The sequence below is a fragment of the Emydura macquarii genome, unplaced genomic scaffold (genome assembly GCF_026122565.2).
Source record: "Emydura macquarii macquarii isolate MOO-44397 ecotype Brisbane River unplaced genomic scaffold, CSIRO-AGI_Emac_v2 contig_3042, whole genome shotgun sequence".
In the NCBI taxonomy this organism is placed as follows: domain Eukaryota; kingdom Metazoa; phylum Chordata; order Testudines; family Chelidae; genus Emydura; species Emydura macquarii.
In genome coordinates, this window is record NW_027133179.1 from 563,688 (window position 1) to 586,653 (window position 22,966).

General features: G+C 48.2%; 1 protein-coding gene across 5 annotated transcripts in view; it reads right to left on the reverse strand.

Moving 5' to 3' along the window:
* CFDP1 (craniofacial development protein 1) overlaps positions 1–22,674 on the reverse strand; it is a 95,318-nt gene extending 72,644 nt beyond the window's left edge. For 4 of the 5 annotated variants that reach the window (XM_067530146.1, XM_067530149.1, XM_067530148.1 and 1 more), the window contains exons 1-4: positions 22,447–22,674; positions 19,091–19,199; positions 18,212–18,449; positions 15,529–15,647 (exon numbers count right to left, since the gene is read on the reverse strand). In XM_067530146.1, coding sequence (XP_067386247.1) covers positions 15,529–15,647; positions 18,212–18,449; positions 19,091–19,199; positions 22,447–22,501 — 521 coding nt within the window. In that variant the 5' untranslated portion in view covers positions 22,502–22,674. The remainder of the gene's footprint in view (positions 1–15,528; positions 15,648–18,211; positions 18,450–19,090; positions 19,200–22,446) is intronic. The other variant, XM_067530147.1, reaches the window with a different exon arrangement.
* Between the last annotated feature and the right edge of the window lie 292 nt (positions 22,675–22,966).

Genomic DNA, 22,966 nt, shown 5'->3' on the forward strand with positions numbered 1-22,966 from the left:
CAGCCATTTCCTTCCCTTCCCGTCTACATCCCAGGGGAGGTAGCACTGCAGTGGGAATCTGCTGCCAACCCACTGACAGCAGCAGCCTCACGTAGGCAGCTGGCCTATCCCCTCAGCCCAGGAAGGCCTGACCTCACGGCCAGAGTCTGCTCAGGCCCTGGCTCCTTCCACATAAAACTTGTGCAGCACACCAAGCAACACATCCTCCTAAGCCAGGGCCTCCTGCAGGGCCGCTCTGCTCCCTACAGATTTCCCCCAACGGGGCTAGGTGCAGCTTTTGTAATCTCCTGATCCCTAGCTGATCAGTCTCAGCTGGCAGGTAGCTAACAAGTCCCAGGTAAGACTGGGCCCCAATGCCCTTTAAAGGGCCAGGTCACTGGGAGACCAGACTCCCTGACTCTTCAAATCTCAGAGTTCCTCCTGGCAAACAAAGCAAGCATACCCTCCCGAGCCACTAGGGGCAGATTTTTGAAATAATGCAGCACCTTGGGTTCTGAGCTGCTTGGAAAATCTGGTCCATGTCACACTGGGAAACGTGGGGTGCTTTTTAGAAAATCTGATCTGCGTTCTTGGTCTCCATGTAACTTGGTCACTGCTCCCCTACCTGCCCGACACAGAGCAGTCTTCCATTTATGTGCAAAGACAAGCAGGCAGCGATCCAACCAGTGAGTCTTTTGTACCAAGCACTCTCCAGGAAAACAAGTGGGACTAATTTGCTCAGGCATAAATCATTCCCAAACCAAATTCCAAACTCATAAACCTTTTGGACAACTGTCGCCTTGAGGGCTGCTTTTCAGAATCCCACTTTCTTTACGTTGGGTAATTATGGGTGGTGATGAACTGGCAAACTGTCTGTACAAACATGAATTCTGGGTGATATTAGGAAGGGTTACTAGGAAAGGTAAGAAAGACTTGAGAGGAGTCAAGGTGGCATCACCTCATACAGCCAGGCGAGGGGCTATGGCCATCAGGTGTGAACGTGGCTTCCTATGGGTATCTCTAGGCAAAATTCTCCAGTTCCAGCACGCACAAACCTAAGTGGAATATAGGGCTGCCTCTACTCATAGAAGAAATGTCAGTGAACTGCATGCATAATGTATAGGAACGTAACCGAAGCCTGCATTTAATGAGCTGGTCAATAATTGTCAATCATTAGCTAAAATCAGACCCTCTTCTTCCCTCCACCCCCAGGGAAATTCCCTTATGTGTCTATATTCCCTGCAGTTTCAGAAAGGTCATCGAAACTCGCCCACGAGGCCCTTTCAGAAGCTCTATGCCTCTCCGCAGAGGGAGCTTACTTTCACTTACTGGGTTCCAAAATCAATAGCTGCTTTTGAAATGGGAAAAAACCAATATAAACTGCGCCAGGCCAACGTACCCCCTGACCTCTGCGAGACGCAGCTGAGCTGCAGCCGCCGCCATGTCACAATGCCAGGATCAGAGGCTTATGGTTCCGCTGCAGCAAAGCTGCGAGTCATGTTTTAGTTTTAAAGAGCAAAATCAATCCAAAGGCCATTCATCCCTGGAACCTACTCAGGTTTGGCTTTATTCCCAGGATGGCTTTATTCTCTTTAAAAAATAACGGGTACAAAAAGACTTCTGGTCTCCCACCGTTTAGGCCAAATTTCTGGAAGTGCTATAGAAAAAATGCTCCTGGCTTTGGAGGCACCATGGGGGGGAGGGGGCAAGTGGCATGTCACGGAACAACAGTTCTGATACAGCCGACTCTAAAGGAAATACTATAGCTTCTCTCTGCAAGAAGGTTGGGAGGTGCGGATCCCAAAAAGACTAAGGATCAGGAGTTTCAAAGTGGGAGATCTTTAGGGCTCTGGGAGGAATCTAGAGGCCATCCCCTGGAAACACAAACAACAAGGAAGCAACTAGAATAGGCTCTTCCAGATCCCCTGGGCCAGGTCGGAGGATCTGGGATTAAAGTTGACACAAACCGAACAATCTCCTCCCATGCAGACAAAGCAGTCTTAGATACTCTGATGGTCCTCGGAGCTTATCCTACCCAGAGCTTGGCCCAGCACACACTGGCTTCCATCCCAATGGAAGTCTGCAGAAGTTCATTACCCACTTTTGGCAGGACTGCACTCAATGCCACATTGAGGAACAGTGTAAGATCTAGACTTCCTTCTCCACCTCCTAAACATAGCCTCATTTCAAGGTTTTCATATGGACCGTTGTGAATTCTAGTCTGACCTCCTGATAGCACAGGTCATAGAACTTCCTCCACAATAATTTCTAGAGCAGATCTTTTACAAAAACATCCAGTCCTGATTGAAAAATTGTCAGTGATGTAGATCCCACTACAACCCTTGGTAAATTGTTCCAAAGGTTAATTACCCTTATTTCCAGGAAAAGGTCTCTGCTCAAAGTAGCCTCCATCTATCAGAGCTGGATGTAGCTGTCGCCGTATATCTCTTGCCATCCACCTTTAGGGAGTAACTCAAGGACAATGCCAAGCATCCCAAATTCCTGCCAGTCGAGAAGAACGCTATGGTGTTTGGATTCCAGAATGTTGATCCCCTACATCCGCTACTAAATTGCTCAGATCAGTCCCTGTGAAACAGGTTTGATAATTAAGTGATCCACTTTTTGCAGGAAGCCCTTGTAAAGTCCTGAGTCCGCCAACTCTTCCTGGTTAAAATGACAGGAATCAGGAGACACAGAAAAATTCTGCTATCACTCAATTGCCCCATCATTCACTGATCCTGCAAAAGCATCTCACCAAAATCCAGTTTACGAGAAGACCAGCAATACAGATCAGCCTTGACAGGGAGTATCGTGCACTTCATCTACAGCGTCAGCAACCGAAGGAAAGACATCAAAGCAGTGATTCCCGCCTCTGAATGGCACCAAAGGACACTGCCCTTCTCTTCCAGTCATCCCCGCACGACACCCTGGGAATGACACACTATGCCCAAGACTCTCACCAACATCTCCGGCAAGAATTATGAATGCTCTCTCCACTTCCAGGTACTAACAGCCTGGATTTCCAGAGTGGCGTCAGGAGCCCCTGATCATCATGACAAGAAGAGGGTTAACAGAATCATGAGTTCTATCCTAAGCCTATCCTGACAGGTATAGCCTGATGCATCTGGCCAGCTACATTGTGAGTGACCGTAGAGTTGGAAGGCTGGACAATTACAAGTGTGTTAAACACTGGGGATGAGGAAGACACTAAATCCTGAGAGTCACTTCAGCAAACCCCCTACTTTAAAAAAAAAAAATACAAGTTTCATTTTTTATGTCATCATTTATATTTCATTTCATTTCATGCTTGCATGTCCCAACTCCTACGTATACTTGCTGGCAGGAAATAGGGGCTGAGCATGTTGTCCTGACATTTGTCTGTCTCAGCACTCAAAGCAAGATTAAGGCTCTGTCTACACTTGCAGCAGTGCAGAGGACCAGCTAGCACAGGTATAAACAGAAGAATAGATGGTGAGACACGACTCAGATGAGTATAGCAAAAATAACGAGAGTCCTGTAGCACCTTAAAGACTAACACATTTCTGTGGGCATAAGCTTTCATGGGCTGCAACCCACTTTGTCAGATGCATGAAGTGGAAATCACAGATAGGAGGTGTGTGTGTGTGTGTGTATATATCTATATATATATATCCCCAAGGGTGAGAAACATAACAATGGGGAGGGCAAGTGCTAACAAAGTAAATTCAGCTAGCGTAGATGAGGCCTATTCACAACTGTTGATTAGAAAGTGAAAATGTCAATTTACTTCTTAGAATCATAGAGTTGGAAGGGACCTCAGGAGGTCATCTAGTCTAACCTCAGCTAAATCATCCTAGCGAGGGTTTTGTCAAGCCACAGCTTAAAAACCTCTAAAGATGGAGATTCCACCACCTCCCTAGGTAACCCATTCCAGTGCTTCACCGCCCTCCTAGTGAAAAACTTTTTCCTAATGTCCAACCTAGACCTCTCCCCCTGCAACTTGAGACTGTTGCTCCTTGTTCTGTCATCTGCCACCACCGAGAACGGCCTAGCTCCATCCTCCCTGGAACCCCCTTTCAGGTAGTTAAAGGCTACTATCAAATCCCCCCTTATTCTTCTCTTCTGCAGGCTAAACAAGCCTAGTTCCCTCAGCCTCTCCTCATACGTCTTGTGCTCCAGACCCCTAATCATTTTTGTTGCCCTCCGCTGGACTCTCTCCAACTTGTCCTCATCCTTTTTGTAGTGGGGGGCCCAAAACTGGACACAATACTCTAAATGCGGCCTTCCCAATGCCGAATAGAGGGGAATAATCACTTCCCACGACCTGCTGGCAATGCTCCTCCTGATGCAGCCCAATATGCTATTAGCCTTCTTGACAACCAGGGCACACTGCTGACTCATATCCAGCTTTTTATCCACTATTACCCCCAGGTCCTTTTCTGCAGAACTGCCGCCTAGCTCATCGGTCCCCAGTCTGTAGCTGTGCATGGGATTCTTCATTCCTAAGTGGAGGACTCTGCACTTTTCTTTGTTGAACCTCATCAGATTTCTTTTGGCCCAATCCTCCAGTTTGTTTAGGTCCTTCTGTATCCTATCCCTACCTTCCAGGGTATCTACCACTCCCCCCAGCTTAGTGTCATCCGCAAACTTGCTGAGGGTGCAATCTACCCCATCTTCCAGATCATTAATGAAGATGTTGAATAAAACCGGCCCCAGGACCGACCCCTGGGGCACTCCGCTTGTGACCGGTTGCCAGCTAGACATGGAGCCACTGATCACTACTCGTTGAGCCTTATGCTCTAGCCAGTTCTCTATCCATTTTATAGTCCATTCATCCAACCCATACTTCTTTAACTTGCTGATAAGAATACTGTGAGAGACCGTATCAAAAGCTTTGCTAAAGTCAAGGTATATCACGTCCACCGCTTTCCCCATATCCACAGAGCCAGTCACCTCTTCATAGAAAGCAATCAGGATGGTCAGGCATGACTTTCCCTTTGTGAATCCATGTTGACTGTTCCTGATCACCTTCCTCTCTTCCAAGTGCCTTAAAATGGATTTCTTGAGGACCTGCTCCATGATTTTTCCAGGGATTGGGATAGCCATTCCAAGTCCCTATTCAGACCCAGTTTGATTGTGTCAAGTTTGCACAAGTTCCAGCTCTCCAGTTCCTCTCTGAAGTCTGTTTTTGAAGATTTTTTTTGTAGAAGTATGGCAACTTTCAAGTCAGCTACAGTGTCCTGGGAGATGGAAGTGCTCTCTGACTGGTTTATGGATGTTACCATTTTTTATGTCTGATTTGTGTCCATTTATTCTTTTGCGTAGTGACAGTCCGGTTTGGCCAATGTACATAGCAGAGGGGTATTGCTGGCACATGATAGCATATATTACATTAGTAGATGTGCAGGTGAATGAGCTCCTGATGGTGTGGCTAAGTCGATGTCACTAGAGTGGATGTGCAGGCAGAACTGGCAACGGGGTTTGTTGCAGGGATAGGTTACTGGGTTAGTGTTCTTGTTGTATGGTTGCTGGTGAGTATTTGCTTCAGGTTGGGGGGCTGTCTGTAAGCAAGGATAGGCCTGCCTCCCACGGCTTGAGTGAGTGAGGGAGCATCTGCTAGGATAGGTTGTAGATCCTTAATGATGTGTTGGAGATTTTAGCTAGGGGCTGTAGGTGATGGCCAGTGATGTTCTGTTGTTTTCTTTGTTGGGTCTGTCCTATAGTAGGTGACTTTTGGGTACCCGTCTGGCTCTGTCAATTTGTTTCTTCACTTCTCCAGGTGGGTACTGTAGTTTTAAGAATGTTTTATGGAGATCCTGTAGGTGTTTGTCTCTGTCTGAGGGATCGGAGCAAATCCAGTTGTATCTTAGAGCTTGGCTGTGGATCATGTAATGTGTCCAGGGTGGAAGCTGGAGGCATGAAGGTATGTATTGCAGTCAGTTGGTTTTTGGTATACGGTGGTATTAATGTGACCATCCTTTATTTGTATTGTAGTATCCAGGAAGTGGATTTCTTGTGTGGACTAGTCCAGGCTGAGGTTGATGGTGGGGTGGAAATTATTGAAATCCCGGTGGAATTCTTCAAGGGACTCTTGCCCGTGGGTCCACATGATGAAAATGTCATCAATGTAGCGTAGGTAAAGAAGAGGTGCTTGGGGACGTGTATTCTAGGTCAGCCATAAAAATGTTGGCATGCTGTGGGGCCATGCGGATGCCCATAGCTGTGCCACTGACTTGAAGATATAGATTGCCTCCAAATCTGAAGTAGTTGTGGGTCAGAACAAAGTCACAAAGTTCTTCCCGCAGAAATTTGTTAGTCTTTAAGGTGCTACAGGAAACTCGTTGTTTTTGCTGTATACAGACTAACATGGCTACCCCCTCTGGAACTTTTCAGATGAGTATAGTGCCCTACTCACCCAAACCCCCAGAGCTCTCTACGAGCGAAGCACATCTCATATCTACACTGCTATCTTTAGCATTGAAGGTCCCCACTACCGGAACCTTTTACTGCAGCAAGGAAAGGCTCTGGCGGGGGGAGGCTGTGGGGAAAGGCTCCAGCAGCAGGGAGGGAAGATCCCGTTGCCAGAGCCTTTCCTCGCCACAGTGAAAGACTCCAATAGTGGGGGGCTTCCAGAGCCTTTCCGTGCTGCTAGAGCCTTTCACCACAGCATGTAGCTACATGCATCACCCTAAGCGTAGGCACAGCCTAAGGGTACCGAGAGGCAGAATTTCATCCTATGGACTGTGGCACAGGAAGCAGAAACACCCCTGGGTTCACTCTTCACAAAGCCATCTCACCTGGTAGGCTGAGGGATGCCATGCCATCCCACCCCCGGGGTCCTGGCAGCTGTGGGAAGAGCAAGAGTGAAGCTGTAGTTACCGGGGTGGGAGGCAGAGCTGAGCAGGGATGCAGTGTACTTCATGGTGGCAACTAAAGAACCCACCAGGGAGCAGGAAAGATGCTTCCTAGCGGGCAGCTCTTGGCAGCGTGCTAAGAGCTCTCCCAGGCCACATCCCCTCTTCTGCAGCTGCTGCCTTTTGGGGAGGGGCTGAGAGCGGGAAGGATGAAGAGAAAAGGGCAGGGATTCAGCAAGAGCAGCTGTGAGCAGATGAGTGGCTCGCCCCTGCGCTGGGAGGAGCTGGCGATAATCTGTTCTAGCCGGCAAGCCCACAGAACATGCAGGATAAAATCCATCCCCTTCAGAACTGGGGCAAAGGCAAGAAAGAATCCAAGGCAGCTTTGAGCGATTGTCGTGTCCGGCACTAGAAGGCCAGCCCCGCTGCTGTTTTGGTCAGACTTCCCGTCAAGGGGGAATAAATCTGTCCTGCAGCAGCTATGCACAGCTCACCTGAGCAGCCTAAGCAGGAAACGAGTGAAAAGTTCACAGCCTTGAGCAAGGCCTGGAGCTAACCAGTAACACATCCCAGGGCTTAACAGGCACCTTGCCATAATCACCTTCACTAGTCAAGGTAATTATGCCTAAGTCCCATGGTTTGCTGACCTACCTGCTTCTAGTTCCCCATCTCAGGAAGGGTCAAATACATCAGGCTTAATGCTGCAGTTCTGCAGGCACAATTCCTAGTATCAATGTCAGTCCTGCATGCAAAGGGCCTGGGGGCTCAGTGTGGGGTTTTATTAGAACAGGCAAGCCCTAAAGATTCAGCTCCTCAGTCCCACCATCCCCCAGTCTTTGCTTTCTCTACCACAGCTCATGGCAAATCTGAACTCTTTCACCCACCAAAAAACCCCTCACCGCTCTCTAGGACCCTTCTTTGATTTCCTTAAGGTGGAGTGAAAAGCCACAAGCCACCCATTCAGTGACTAAATTCATGTGTCTGACAAAGTTATGAGGACATTTACAAACAGTACTGACTGGAAATCAGCCTCTTTTACTTACCAAGGCCTATGTTCAAGGTTTGATATTTCACCTGCCACAGGTGACAATCCCAAACTCAGCACTTTATAGTAAAGGTCACCGATCTACTTGGTCACTGATCAGAGCTCTTAGGCAGTTTTTTAAAAGCTTTGCATTTGAACTTTAAAAGACACAATCGCCTCCGTTTGAACCTTCTTCCTCCCTGAATTCCTACCTTTAATAAAAATCCCACTGGCCCCACGAGAGATAATACCCCAGCTCTGCAAAGGGAATCAGTACTCCTCCTTGGTGCAAAGGACTGACTGTGGTCCGGGGGCAGTGATGTCCAAGAGATAGGACACAGAGCAGTGATTCTAGACCTCAAGGTGCTGACACTAGCTTGCTGGGTGACCTTGGACCATGTCACTTAACCTCTCCCTGCCTCGATTTCCATATCTATAAAAATGGGGATAACAACGCTCCTTTAGAAAATGCTTTGACATAGCTGGACAGAAAGCTGGGTAGAAATGTGAAGCATTTTTTCCTTTTGCCTTTACAAAACTTCCTATCCGAAAGGGCTTCAAACGCACCAGGGAGCCTTCTGTTTCCCGTGCTTCTTGTATATAACCACATACGTGATATTTTAATAAACCTGACTTAAAGGGACAGTGTAAAAAAACCAGAGTCCATATGCTTTGTTTTCCTGCCACAGGGGCAGAGAATCTGCAGCATCAGGTGTTTTTCGCAGCTGTTTAACAGGACAGCTCTTCTGGTGAAAGAGCCAGCAGGGTCAGGTTGTCCACTCCCTACGCCACTGGTTCCCAACCTTTCTGGGCTCAGGACCCATTTGTAAATGTTTACGGCCTGTCGCAACCCAGTAAAGAGGCTGGGAATGGAGGCCCTGGGTTGGTTTCTGTCCAGGCTGGGTCCTGCCCAGCACTCACCCCTGTGGCTCCTGTGCCGTGGGGCTGGCTGGGCTGGGCTCTTCGCTCCAGGTGGTACCACCTCGGGGGTTGCAGCACCGTTCAGGTTTGGCCCCACCCCCTGACTGAACCGAATGTGTGTGAGCGGAGTTGCGACTTGGCTCATGGCACAGCAGTGCCAGTCTCTCAAGTTTGGCCAACCCGCACTGCCACCATCCTGACGGCTGGGCCAAGCCTGAGTGGCACTGGCAGCCCAGAGGTTGAAGCGACTGGCACAGGGAGGCGAGCCCAGCCAGCCCTGTGAGACCTGAGCCACAGGAGCTGCCACGTAACCCTTTCAAACATTCTGGTGACCCAATTTTGAGTCCTGAGCCTTTGGTTGGGGAACCCTGTCCTAAACAATACAATGGACTGTCTAGCAGGGAGCTTAAAAACAGCAGTAAGCTTTAATGAGCAGCCACAGCAAAGCACTGAGGAGGTGCTTTCAGAAGCATCCTGAATTAATCAGCAAACATGAACCTAAGGAGCATCTAAGAAAGGTTGCAGAGATTCTCCTTAAATGATGATCTTGAGTCAGTCCTGCTCCACATCTGAGCCATCTGCTCAGTCCTCAAATAAGCGATTCTTCAAATATTTTCTCAGATAAGAAATTACTATCCCCACTTCCACCCAGCCAAAGCCTGTGGTAAAACTCCAGCTGCTATAGGCCTCATGTCCAGGGCTCTGTGCTCTTGCGTTCCTGGCACAGCAGTGCCCGGGAAGCCTGCAGCATCCCTGCTCAGCTGCGGCAGCAAAGGAAAGGTACATCCCTGCTAGGAGCGGATTAGACTTGAGCTTTGGGGGAAAATAAATGTACCCATTGCAGTCTGTCCAAATGAAAGCGGCTTTGACTCTAAACATGGGAGAAGTTGTCTTCGGACAAAGTCAGTCGCAGGGAAGCTTTTCCAAAGAGCTTCTCTGCTGGAGCCATCTGCCAGGGAGGATGAAAGCCCCTCGGGGTAAGGATGGGAAGAGAACTACTGGAGGGCCAATACAAAATGGATTCTAACTGCATTAGAAATCCTTCCACGAAGCCAACTACAAGCCCTAAGCAAAGTTAGGAGGAGGAACCAACTGCAGGGAGCACATGGCTTACATCTGGCCCCTGTGTTTCAAACAGGAGAGACGGGGACACTCATCACAGGCGAGGGACCATCCTGTGCAGCACCTTGTCCCACTTGTTCTGGGCTTCCTCTGGATCCAGCGGGCAGCACTCCTTGCTGAGGGTACAATTGGGGTGGGGGGAAGGCAGCGGGCAATGACTACTGCTGTATATAAGCTTGCACAAAGCCACCTGATGCACGGAATGAAGCTGAGTAGCCACCCACTGCAGGACATTTGTTTGTTTTTCCTCTGTGGCTTGTCCGTCATGTGGGTGCACGTCCGTGTGTGAATGGGGAAGAGGCAAGCGGGCAGCAGCAGTGGCAGGGAGCATGGAGAAGTGAAGGAGGCTGGTTGGCTGAAACTCAAAGGGATAGAGCCAAGGGTCTAGAAAGCAGGTCTCCAAAGCCCAGGCCAGTCAATCCAGGTTGAGTCTCTAGTTGCATGGATGTCACTTCTACCTATGGTGCTTACATGGCCCCTACCTCCATAGTCCATGAGCAAGCTCTTAATGCAGTTCCCTCACACCCCTGTGAGACAGGGAAGTGCTCTGCCCACTGGACAATGCTTCCTCTCTGTAATGAATGCATTCTGAAATGAGCTCCCTGTTTTGGATCATCATAGGAACTGGCTTCTCTCTGCCCTCTCCCCCTCCTGGGTTCTAACCTGGCCCAGGACACATTACTGTGGATATATGGGCCAGCTCCATTCATGTTCGATCAGTTTCACAGTGATTCTGGATGTGCACAAGCTCCCTTTTGGCTGGAGATTCATTTACACATACAGCACCCAGTGGTAATGGACAGAAAGGCTAAGAGCCACAGAAGTTGTGGCAGCCAAACCGAACACAAGTGTCCTGATAATCTAATTACATTCTGCACCAGATAAAAGCCCTCGGCACCAAAGAACGACTGCTTATTAATGCAACCCCACGCCCTGCATCATGAAACAAGTTCATATAGCAGAGCGTGTCGAAAGGACATCAGTCTCCGCAGGCGCTGCAAGCCAACTCTGAACTTTCATGTGGAGGTAAATGGGAATCGCAATTTGCTCTCAGTGTCCACGATTTACAGCTCTGTGGGTGACAGGCACCCACTGTGCCATGTCTATTTCACACAAAGAGAAATGAAAAGCGGACTACGAGCAGCAGAGACAGTGTCAGAACAGGGGAATAGGTGCCAAGGAGACATGGAAATCAGCCATCGAGGCACAATCATTAATAATTCCAAGATTGAGACATTTGGGCTCTAAACGGCAACATGTAAACTATTAATTTAGAAAACAGGATATAAACTTGGTCCTTTATTTGGCATTTTTAATATTCTGAACCTGCTAAAAAGCTTCTCTAACCCAGCAACGGTGATCCAGCAACAGACAGTCTAATTAGATAAATTAGTCTAGAATAAGAAAAGCAGGTTTCTCCTGGGCCTAGAATCGTGGAAATTCCTACATGACCCAATGGGCTGGACATGAAGGTGCCGTCCCTTTGTTAAAACTTGATCTAAATTCTAGAGATTTCAAAAAAAAAAAAAAAAAAAAAAAAAGGGAGCATTCCTGAAAGGCAGCTTCAGCCCACTTAAAAAGCAAATCCGCATATGCAAGTTTCACTCAGTTAAAAATCCACAGAGATAAAAATGACAGAGCAGGTACCAGTGTAACAGACTCTTGCCAGTTATCTCCCCAGGAGAGGGGAAAAAAAAAAAAAAAAAAAAAAATCAGTGTTTAGTATTCAGGCCCTTTCTATAAGCTATCATTGTGCACAGACAGCGTCATGTTCCTTTAAAGGAAAGATGCCCCCACCACCCCAGCTCAGCACTGCTCAGACAGGTGCCAATAGCTACAGGTGTGGACCCCAAGCCATGGTCTTTACGGGTGGCCTGCAGCATGGCATGTTTTGAGATGCAAATAGCTGGTGGATTGGAGTGTGAATCAGCTCAGATGCCAGAATGGCTGGAGCTTCCAGACTGGTCTGTTATTCTTAAGGATAAGATTATGTCACGGATTCTGTGACTTCCAGAGACCTCCATGACGTTTTCCGCTTCAGTCCCAGGGTGGCGGGGCCAGAGATGTCAGCCAACGGTGGCCCAGGAGTTCCGAGCCGCTGCAGGGAGCCCTGGAGCTCTCAGCTGCAGTGGACGGCACTGGAGCTCCAAACTGTGGCAGGCAGCCCCCACAGTCCCAGAGATCCCAGCCGCCACAGGTGGCGGGGGGGACCCTAGGTGGCAGAGAGTGCCAAGGAACTCCAAGCCCCCACAGGTGGCAGAGAGACCTCAGAGCTGTCAGCCACAGCAGGTGCTGGACCTCCGTTCCCCCCCGGAGCAGCAAGGCTCAGGTTCTCATTCCCTGTCAGCCCCACTGTGGCACAGTTATTTTTAGTAAAAGTCAAACAGAGGTCACAGGCTTCTGCAAATTTCTGTTTATTTCTGTCCCCGACTTTTACTAAAAATAACTGTGACAAAATCATAACTTTAGTTATTCATAAAAAGCAAAGGAAGGAGACTGGAAAGCTATTCCAAGGAGCTACAAATCAGCTGCACGTCAGACCTCCAGCGCCCCCGGAACATCGTCACAAACTACGGGTGGCTTTGCCCTCCTGATCCATCTCAAGCCATCTGTTACTGGCTTTGGTGACCAGTTGATACAGGGCTTGCTTTAAACAACATAAAGGAAGTTAATCTTGGTGGTTTGCAGGATTACACCAATGCTCCTGCCCGGTCCCTGGATTTGGTTCATTCTAGAAAGAAGTCACACTTTAACTAGTAACTGAACTCCTTTCTCCTACAGGCCCTTAGGGATCAGCCCACTGCCAAACAGCCACTGCAGAAAAAAGATGCCTGAAATTAATTTGGGGGCATTCGTGATGGAATATTAAAAAGCTGTCACGAGGATGAGTGGATATTGATGTTTAAAGCCCTGAGCTCAGGATTTGAGCACCCTTCCAAAAATTCTACTCACCCAAAGCATGTCACTCCTGTGAACAGGCAGGAGTAAAAGAATCCCCCCAAACCGCCCCCAAAGGACTAGTTCTATGGTGAGGGTGGGCGATGATAATTTTCACACCCATTTTGCAAGACCCAGCTACTGTGGTGATGGGCACCCTACATATGTAGGGCCTTGCAAATCCGCAGATATCTGCTTTATATCTATGGACCGTTTAGTGCGGAGGGTGGATCGAATGCAGATCTCAAAGTTGGGGAAGCAGCGTCTGCAGTTCAGTTTTTGAGGCTGCTTCCCTGCCTTTGAGATCTGGGGTCCCCAGGGGTGGGCTGCCATCAACTGTTCAGTGCCCTGCCCCCCCGTGGGGCACCCATCAGCTGGCTCCACCCCATGGTCTGCCCATTAGCTGTTTGGTGGGGCTCCCCCTGGCCAGCTGCTGATACGGGGTCCCTCTGATCAGCTGTTTGTCAGCTGCCTGGTGGGGCTGGCCCTGAATAGCTGATCAGCAGCTGTGGTGGGAGCTGGCCTCCAAACAGCTGACTTGGGGGCCCAGGGCTGCGGGTGCGGATGCCATAGAAGAGATAGACTGCAGGGATCAGATATAAATTGATTCTCGCGGATGTGGATCGGATATGGATCCACATTTTTGTATCTGTGCAGGGCTCTCTACATATGATCAAGACAGATTTAGGTGAGCCAGATCTCATGCCTGGAGATCAAAAGCTCACAACATCCTTGTCACCTTCACAGTGCTGTAATACCATGCAGCAAGAGGCTCTTTCCTGAGAGACAAGAAAAAAATTGAGGCTGGGACTATCAAAGGAGAATGAATTCACCTAATTCTGCTAGGCTCCTTTGACAATCCCTGTTTTAAAGGCATTAATGCTTAAACACTCTCCTCCACCCATGGAATACTGGTGTTCTTAAGTAAACCTACAAGGTAAATTGTCTATGAATCAAAGTCCTCCTTTAAACTATACGCTTACTGTACCCATTATATGAACGAGACTTGAATCAGCAACAGCAACTGCAGAGCCACACTCCCACGGATTTCAGAAAAATTCAGCAAAGCTCTTTTAACTCTAATTAGGCTGTATCCTGAATACGAGACATCTGTGTGATATGAAGGGAGGGAAGATTCCTTTTGTGACGGAGTGGGAACACGGCTCTGCAATGCTTCGTTTGGCTGGGAAGCTGCTTTATCAAAGGAGCAGCGTGGGTTTTTGAACTGGCAACCTGCAGTACCATTGATTAGTCTCTTTTCATTGAATAGCAAAACTGCATCTGAACTCCTCTTTCTCAGACGTGCGGGTAAGAAATAAGCGCATAGGCAAAGGTTCACACCTTAAAACAGTAAGATCCTGGAGAGAGGCAATGGAACTTAGCAATCAGAGCAGAGGACTGGGAGTCAGGACACCTACATTCTGTTTGTGACTTTGCGACCGAGGCTTTTGGGAAAATCTCTTAGCCAGCCTCTAGAAGGTAGATCAGCATCTCCATTTTATGCGCAGGGAAACTGAGGCATAGAGACTGGGAGGCTTAACTCATTACTACATGAAAAGCAACAGAAGGTGCTACCTTCAGAAAACAGAAGGTATCAATTATTTCAATAGTACCAATCCCTTTGAGAAATAGGGGCAAGTTCCATGACCGGCTGGCTCCCTGCCTTTCCACAGGGCTCACCAGTGACACCTCTACTGAAAAGCAATGTCATTGGGAGCAATTTATCTGCATCCCTCCCCCTGCTTGTGTGACATTGGGGTGTTACTGCGGGTTTGGCACCCCCTGGTGGAGAATTCCATTGTACACGTTTTTGTTTTTCAGGAGGTCAGCTTTCTGACAGTCGAGCTTTAGTGGGCAGCATTTTGCCTCTTCACGTAGAGTGATTATTCTGTTCTGCTGCCAAAATAAGTATCTTGACCAGGCCAGAATGCAGCCAGGCATTACGTAAACTTCACCAACAGTGCAGTCAATGCTCCTCAGCCCTCACTTTGTGCATTGCTAATGTGCTTCTCACTGGGACATCGAAGCATTTAAAATAAGGAGCAAGAGCCATCGTTGTTGTGCCACTATGACCAAATGCTCGGCTCTTCCTGATGCATCATTCTGCAAGATGGTTGAATTCCATGGGGAAGGGGCTGGCAACCCATTTAGCAGCACCCCTTTTTGAGGGAAGGCCCAGGCAAAGTAGTGTGTGAAGACGGCCAACGACTGAGCTCTACAGAAGGGTGTTCCATAGCTGTCCGCTGAGAAACCTGTCCCCACTACCATCATGAGCTTTGTCCTAGGCTCCCTCAACCTCTCAGCCCTCTCCTGGAGATGTGAAAGGATTCACAGTCAGACCCTTGCTTATGGAAGGCTTTGAAGAAAACCAGCTCATCAAAGCACACAGAGTGTCATATAACCCATTATATGCCATTAGTCCAGCCCCAGGTCTGACGTCAGTTTTATCAGGGGTTTGGTACTACTACCCCTGTCTTGTCTTTAACAAGAATTCCTGGGTCACCCAGAGCCAAAGTGGACTGCAATGTACCTTGCATTACAAGAGCAGTCCATGCTCCGTTATAGAACTGTAGCAGCACACTGAGAACGGACAAAGCATCTAGCTCTGCTCTGCACTGCCAACATTTTAGCAGGAAGATGGATGTTCTAGCCACTCATTTTTGCAAAGTCAACATAAAACAACTTGGACATACCAGCTCAAGGCAAACTCACCTGACCTCTTCACCTGCAAAATCAAACACTTTGGTGATTGTCACTTTCGCCACGTCTTTTGGTTTCTCTGGCTCTTTTGCTTCTTCCTGGAATTTGCTTAAACTCTTCTCCTCTGTGGCCTGAGAAACACAGCAATGACAAATCAAAGAAACTGGATCCTGCAGTGAGACCAGCTAATTATCTCAAGTGGCCTATGGACTGTCTCATCAGTCAGGCAGCACTGGATTGACAGCTCCGATCCTAGCACCACTGGTCACTATCCAAAGCAAGTCACCCATAATAATGACAAAGGAGATTAGTGCCTCAGATGCCAGATATAAATTCCCCACTTGGATTCTAACCCTCATTGCAGGGCCAGGATTAGAATGACTAACACTTCTGCACACGCAGAAGAAAAGCACGAGGAATTCAAGGGCTGCCCTTTACAGGACCGATGCAAAAAAACTAGTGTCAGTATAAAGTTCAGAAATTAGGCAAGCATCTGGAAATTCCAAATTAAGCTATCTACTCTCAAATTACACTCAACCATCCCATAACCCTTCAAGAACTAACAGTCACATACTAAGGTTTACTTTTAGCAGGGAAAACAGAAAGAGAAAATACATCTGAACACATGAAAATTTTCTGATGACTAACTGATTTCTCATCCTTGTATTAACACCAGTTTTTGCATTTAATTTCCTTAGTTAATTATTACATTTTGTTTTAAGGAACAGTCTCCAGATTATTAGCTACGAGGTACTGGGCCCCCAGTCAGGAACAACTGCAATTTACAATGGTGCACACAAGTGACAACTGCACACTTAGACTTGGTACATGCACTTTTCAAGCATGTTTGTAACACTTTTGTTTTCTATCTACCGTACAAGAGCCAAACATTTTAAAACAGACGTAACTTTATGAAATCCAAAACAAAGGTTCTCCAAACCTAGCCCGGGCACTACACAGAGAATTAACTATGTGCCAAATCTAAACTTTCAAAGTCTGGCCATTTTTTAGCAACGAGCCCACAAAAAAGCAGTGATCAGAACAGTGTATTGCCCCCTCCTCCCCCCCCCCAATCATCTTATTTTTATAAAAATGATGAATGTAAGTGACTCAAATGTTCAACAAGCAACGGTTCACCTGTGGGCAGAGACCGAGCATGAAGATTTCAACCCAACAGGAGATTTTTTTCTAAAAGTTATGAGCAAATGAAAAACAAGGATTATACAACTGACTCCATTTGGAGCCTTCAGATGCAGTTGTATTCTAAAGGGTGGTGCTATATACATGGCCTTGTGGGGCCCTGGGTTTAATGTCTCTCAATGACTCCAGCACATGTATGCTCAAGTTTACATATGTTTTTTCTCGCTGCCAGCCCTCCACGCTCATACTGGGATCTGAGAGTCAATCTGGGTTCCTTCCTTCTCACTCATGACCACTTCTACTAAAGGTTCTCTGGGGCAAACCGTGCCCTCACTGACTCCTGTTCACCCCTATTGTCTTCACTTACACAGAAAAGCGACATTAGGAAAATGATGTATTTTAAGGTTTTTTTTATTGCAATTCAGCAGCTGGAAGCCAGGAAGCACTTAGCTCCATGTGATCAGCTAACAGTAAGAGCCAAACCACTTGGACTAGTCAATTTCATTATGTTAATAGTAGTTCTGATCAGTTTCACTTTCAGATTCTTGTGCTGACATGTTTACAACCAAGTATATCATGCCCAAAGGACCCAAGATCAGGGTCTGGTCTTGTAACATCTGACTTGTGCCACAGAGATAAGGCCAGTTGGGTCAGAGACTCCACAGCCGAGCAGATTATGTTAAAAAGCACCACTCTAAAGAAAGCCAGCAGAGAAAGCAGGGAGATGAGATCCTCTCTCATCCTAGAGTGACAATCCAAACCTGCAGTATCTTCAGGACAGCCTGGATTGCAGGGGGATGTGAAGGGCACTGGTACATTTTACACCCCATGTTTCCCCTCCCCCTAGTATTCCTTTTTATGAAATGCACATGGAACCAAAGAGGAAAAGTTCTGCACTAGACATACTCATGCAAATGACATGTGCCATCTACAGCTGTGTGCCATGATAGGGGGAAGTCAACCTCCACAATGTATAGCTGGAACTCAACAAGCCATTGGCAGCCGTTAGCTCCAGTTCCCCTCCTTCCCATGCTGGACCAGACTTTCCCATCCTACACCATGCTGAAGGGTTTGGCCAGGACTTCAGCACTCTTAGCCAGTGCAACAGGCTAAATGGAGCATCCATGCCAAAGCCAGTGAAGAGACAGGCTTTGTGCCTTATAGGGATAGCTGTACCCAATTGTGCAGCTTTATTTGCATTCCCTGAGCTGTTTCTTAGACTTTACACATGGAATCCAGGACTTTGAAAAGAAGCTGAAAGGGTCTCACAGAATGCTCCCATTGAACAGCACCAAAAGCAGCCATGACAGGTCAGTGCCATTTACTCAACCGTGTCACTTCTTTCCAGCTGCTAGGAAAGAGTCTGGCTTCAGCACTCAGGCTGGTGCTCGGAGCTCAACTCCACTTCTGGCACCCTGGCCTTCCGAGGCCACATTCAGGGCTGGAGAAATCCATTTTTTGCTGTGTAAACCAACACTAGCTAGAACTATTTCCTCTGGGTTCTTTCCCCAGCCCTATACAATAATGAATTGCCTCAACCAAGTTTCTCCATTACCTTGTTAGTCTGTGGACTGGGCATCTGAGCAGCAGCTGGTGCTTTAGATTTCTGTCCCATGTCACTGAGGAAACTGGCCCACAGAGCGTCCTCTTTCTTCTTTTTCTCCTCTTCTTCCACTCCAACACCTTTCCCCTGCCTTGGACTATTAGCCTCCTCTATCTCCTCACTGTCGCTTTGTTGATCCTTCGGTTCCTCTCTTTCACCCGGCACTAACAGGACTCTTCTCTTCCTCTTCCTGGAAATAAGATGCCAACAGAAAAGCTGAGATAGGGCAAAGCCTCACCAGTAGAAACATGAGCACGGGTGACGTGACTTAACATTTCTGTATTTACAGACTGCTGGATTCTAATTGTGAGGCTTCCCTTTACCCTCAACGGAACCTACTTAGCTGGACACCCCCACGTTCTGGTTAGTTCAGAAAGTTGGGGGAGGGCAAGATTCAGACAATCTCTTTAAATGCTCCATTACATGGCAAAAGCCCATGCTACAAAGGCCGGTGGGGATGGAGAACTTGGGTAAGGAAGTAAGCATCCTAGAGGAGAGACCTTGAACCTAGAAGTCAGGAACTGGACTCTATTCCTGGTTCTGACACCGCGTGGCCTAGGCCAAATCATCTAACCACCGCCTCAACATCTCTGTCTGCAGAATGGAAAGAATGTTCTTTGAGGATCTTCCCTTACATGTTTGGCACTTTTTGTATTGTCTTGGCAGGTAACCTTTCAAAATAACAGAAGAGAAAAGCTTAACCTACGCTGCGTTTTCACCACTGAAATGGGGGAGCAGGGTGGCTGCAGCTGGCCTCTGTGGCTTAGCAATAAAGCCACTGACTCACCCATTATTATGATCCCATTAAGGTGGGGCGGATTTGGCATTTACCTGCACACAGTGCCTTTGGAACTTTTTTTGCCTTTTTCTTTGTATGGTTTCTCCTCGTCCTCGTCCTCCTTTACCAACTCGCTCACATCATCTTCGCTGTACTCCCCACCTAGAACCACACAGAACCGGGACCCACAATCACACAGGAAACAAAGGGAAACAAAGACAATTCTGCTCTTGCCACAGAGGAGCAAATGGTTTCAAATGACCCATTTGCCACAATTAGAATAGCAAACACATGGCACATCCAAGTGTTGCCAGCGGAACCTTCTCCTAGGTCTGCCCACAGAAAGCACACTACTGAAACAAGCTATACATATACTGCTTTCAAAGGCTACAAGATGGGTTTCATTAGCAGTCAGGTTTCAGAGAGCAGAGCTCATTTCTATCACACCTATTTCTATTTCCTACCTTTGCACAGCACCTAGCACAATGGGGCCTCAGCCTGGTTGGTTTATGTGACAATCAAGGTCCAGACACCCCAAGGGGAGAACAGAAGGTTTAAACTCCAAATATAAGTCGTTAAACTGACTGATTATGTACTTTGTCATTGTATTATAATTAAGCAATTAAGATCTCTTATGAAAGCTTGTAATGTTCTGAACTTAACAGTCTTGAGATACATAAATAGACCAGGAGCATGAATTTACACATTTGTATATATGGAAAACGGTGCTCATAAGCGTCAGCTACATGTCACAGCAAGGAAGTGTAGCAGTCAAATGGGGAGGGGCGGCTCCCAAACAAGTTGTTTACTTTAAACCAACTTCAAATACCCATTGATTGTTCAGCCCAGGAAAAGACAATGATGGACCATACGAGTTAGTGGAAAAACAGTGACATCCCCTGCTATCATGTCAAAATAGAATTTCCCTAATCTGATTAGGAGTCAACCATAATCTAAGGGCATGCCTACACTACAAAATTAAATCAACCTAATTTACATGGGCATACATCCGCCAAAGTAATTACATCGCTTGTGCGTGTCTACACTTTGCTCCCTGTGCTGTGGTGCATATCTCCACCAGCAGCGCTTACACATCGATTGTACTATCAGTGTGGGGCATGGTGGAATGCTTCTGAAAGCCAGTAACAGTCAATGTAAGCAATGCAGTGTCTATACTGACACCATCTTGACCTAACTACATTGACATTGACTCTCCGCATCTCATGGAAGAGTTATTAAGTCAGCATAGCGGGGCAGTTACATCTGCGGGAGCGACATTTTAGCATAGACACATAGTTAAGTGTACGTAAGCTGCCTTGTGTCAACCTAACTCTATAGTATAGACCAGGCCTGAGAGAATTAAAAAAAAAGGAAAGAGCTTTTTAAAGAGAGGCTTGGAAGGGAGGCTGATCATCCAGAAACTGAGGGACAGCCTCTAGATGGGAAGCTATCCATGAACATGAGATTTCTTCACCACCACCCCAAAAACTTAGGGGGTGCACTAGGAAGCTGTTCAAAGTGATTTGATCTAACATGGACGTGTAAAGCCTCAGGTTGCGTCTGTGTGTTTATTTTCTGTGCAACTTGTATACGTTTGTTTTCCCTTACTAATTCATCTTTGAGTTTGTGAGTTTTCTATTAAATAAACTCTTAGTTTTATTTTATCCCAAGCAGGTCTCTGGTGTGCAAGCTGGGTGGAGTGTGTATGCCAAAGTGAATTGATAACTAGGGGGCTGGGTTCACACCTTCAGAACTGATGAGCGAGAGGAGAATGGTCTGAGCATCTGGTAATTAAGAACTCATAGAGGATGGATTTGGGGATTCACTGCCTGTTGGTGTCACCCTGCAAGGAGTAACAAGGCTGCTTAGAGCCAGGATGAGACCATAGGATTGTGGGCTGGCTACTGATGTCAAGGATCTGAACTGTAGCCGCAGGGCACCCCCAAGTTACAGGGGGTCATCTTACCAGTGTGGCTGATCCCTAAAACATCAGCCAATTAGGCACTACCACACTATAAATGATAATGCAAGTGGAGATGCTCATCATAAAGTTGCAGGTGACACGGTTTGCTGTTCACATTTATGGGTGTACACCATCACTTTCTGCACAATCTAAGCCAGGGGTGTCAAACTCATTTGCTATGGTGGGCCAGATTTGAATTAAACGTACTTCAAGTGGGCCATACATATCATAAATTGACATACTAGGCACTTTTGGAGCGCTGTGTCTTGTGCATACAGTGCTCCATACGCTGCGGCCAGAGTACACAGATCTTGTGGCAGCCATCTGGCAGCAGCGCACGCCATCTCGCGGCGTCGTATCCTCTGGCGGCAGCACGCACCACCACCAGAGAGTACAACGCTGCGAGATGTCACAGCAGCACGTACTGCCGCCAGGGGCCGGAACAAAAAGGTTGGCAGGCTGTATCCAGCCGGGCCGGATGTTTGACACCCCTGATCTAAGCTTTTGTTTCTAAAAAGCTAAGTTTCTAGCCACTATGGTTGCCAAGAAATCCTTCCAGATGTGAACCAAGTGTAATGATGAAGTTATACCGGCCTGAGTCGGCAAACAGACAGCATCTACTGGTGCTCAGGGCTTTCTTGGGCAACTGCAGAATGAAACTGACCAGACGCCTGTCAGTTTTCATAGCTGCTTTTCAGAATGACCTGGGCAACAGAAAAAAACTGACTAGAAACAAGCCAGTTTCACTCTGCAGCTCCTCTGGACAGTTAAGACTAGCAGCAAAGAAGGGTGCTGAAGGCAGTAAGTCTGGAGAAGGACTCAAAAATCTGAGGTGAGGCAAGGCTGGCTAAGAGTAGAGCAATAGATTGGCACCCTTTCCAGTAACCAGGTGTCCAGCTGTCCCTGATAGGCCACAGTTTGGGAATGGCTGCTCTAAGCACACACAAGGCTAAAACAGGCTGGCTGGCCAAGCTATACCTGCAAACCGTCTAAGTGCAGGCACAGCTCACACTAGTGAGTGCATGTGTTTGTGGCAGGGTCCACAGGGCTCCTTGAACGCAATAAGCTACTGGCGTCCTTTGTAAAGCACTTTAAGATCCTTGCACAAGAAGGCCTGGATGAGAACCAAGTTACTGTTATTACTCCAGCAAAGGCCACCCCCGTCACCCCCACGCACAGGGGCAACCAGCTCCCCGGCCCCCCAGCCCCTTGTCATCACAGCCCCCGGCCAGCCGGCCCCACCACCACAGCCCCTAACGCCATCGAACCCCTCCCCCGCTATCACAGCTCTCCACAATCCTCCCCCCACCCACAGACCCCCGCCAGCACAGCCTCCCTCCACCACAGGCCACCCCGACACCGGCGCAGCCCACGTGATTGTTATTCACGCAAGGGCTCGTGGCAGCGGAGATTCGGGGGGCTCAGACCCGCGACCGCCCCGCCCACCTGAAGGCACATAGTCCTCATCCTCGGCGGAGGAATACTCCTCCGATCCTGACATGCTGCCGGCGGAGACGCCCCGCCGGATCCGCCTCAGCCGCTCAGGCCGCCAGCCAGTACCAGAGAGATGTGGCAGAGCGAGCTAGAGCGCCCTTCTCCGCGCCTCGCGTCCGAGCTACGGACACTCGGAGGCTGGGCTAGAGCGCCCCCTTGTACTCGCGGGGGGGGGATGGACCATAGAGACAAGCCTGGGGAAGCTTAGAGCGCCCTACGGGACACCATAGAGATAGCGAGCTGGGAGGCTAGAGCGTCCTCCATGCTAATGGAGGGGGCTAGAGTGTCCTCTGCTAATGGAGGGGAACCGGGAGGACTCGGAACATCCGGCGCCGGCTGGCTGCGGAAACGACCTTTCCGCTGTGCGACGCCCCGCCCCCGTCCAGAAAAGGCAGAGCCCAGGTAGGCCGCTGCCAGGAGCAGTCCGTCCCAGCATGCATTGCGGCTAGCCGGTCTTTCTCTCTCGTGGGGG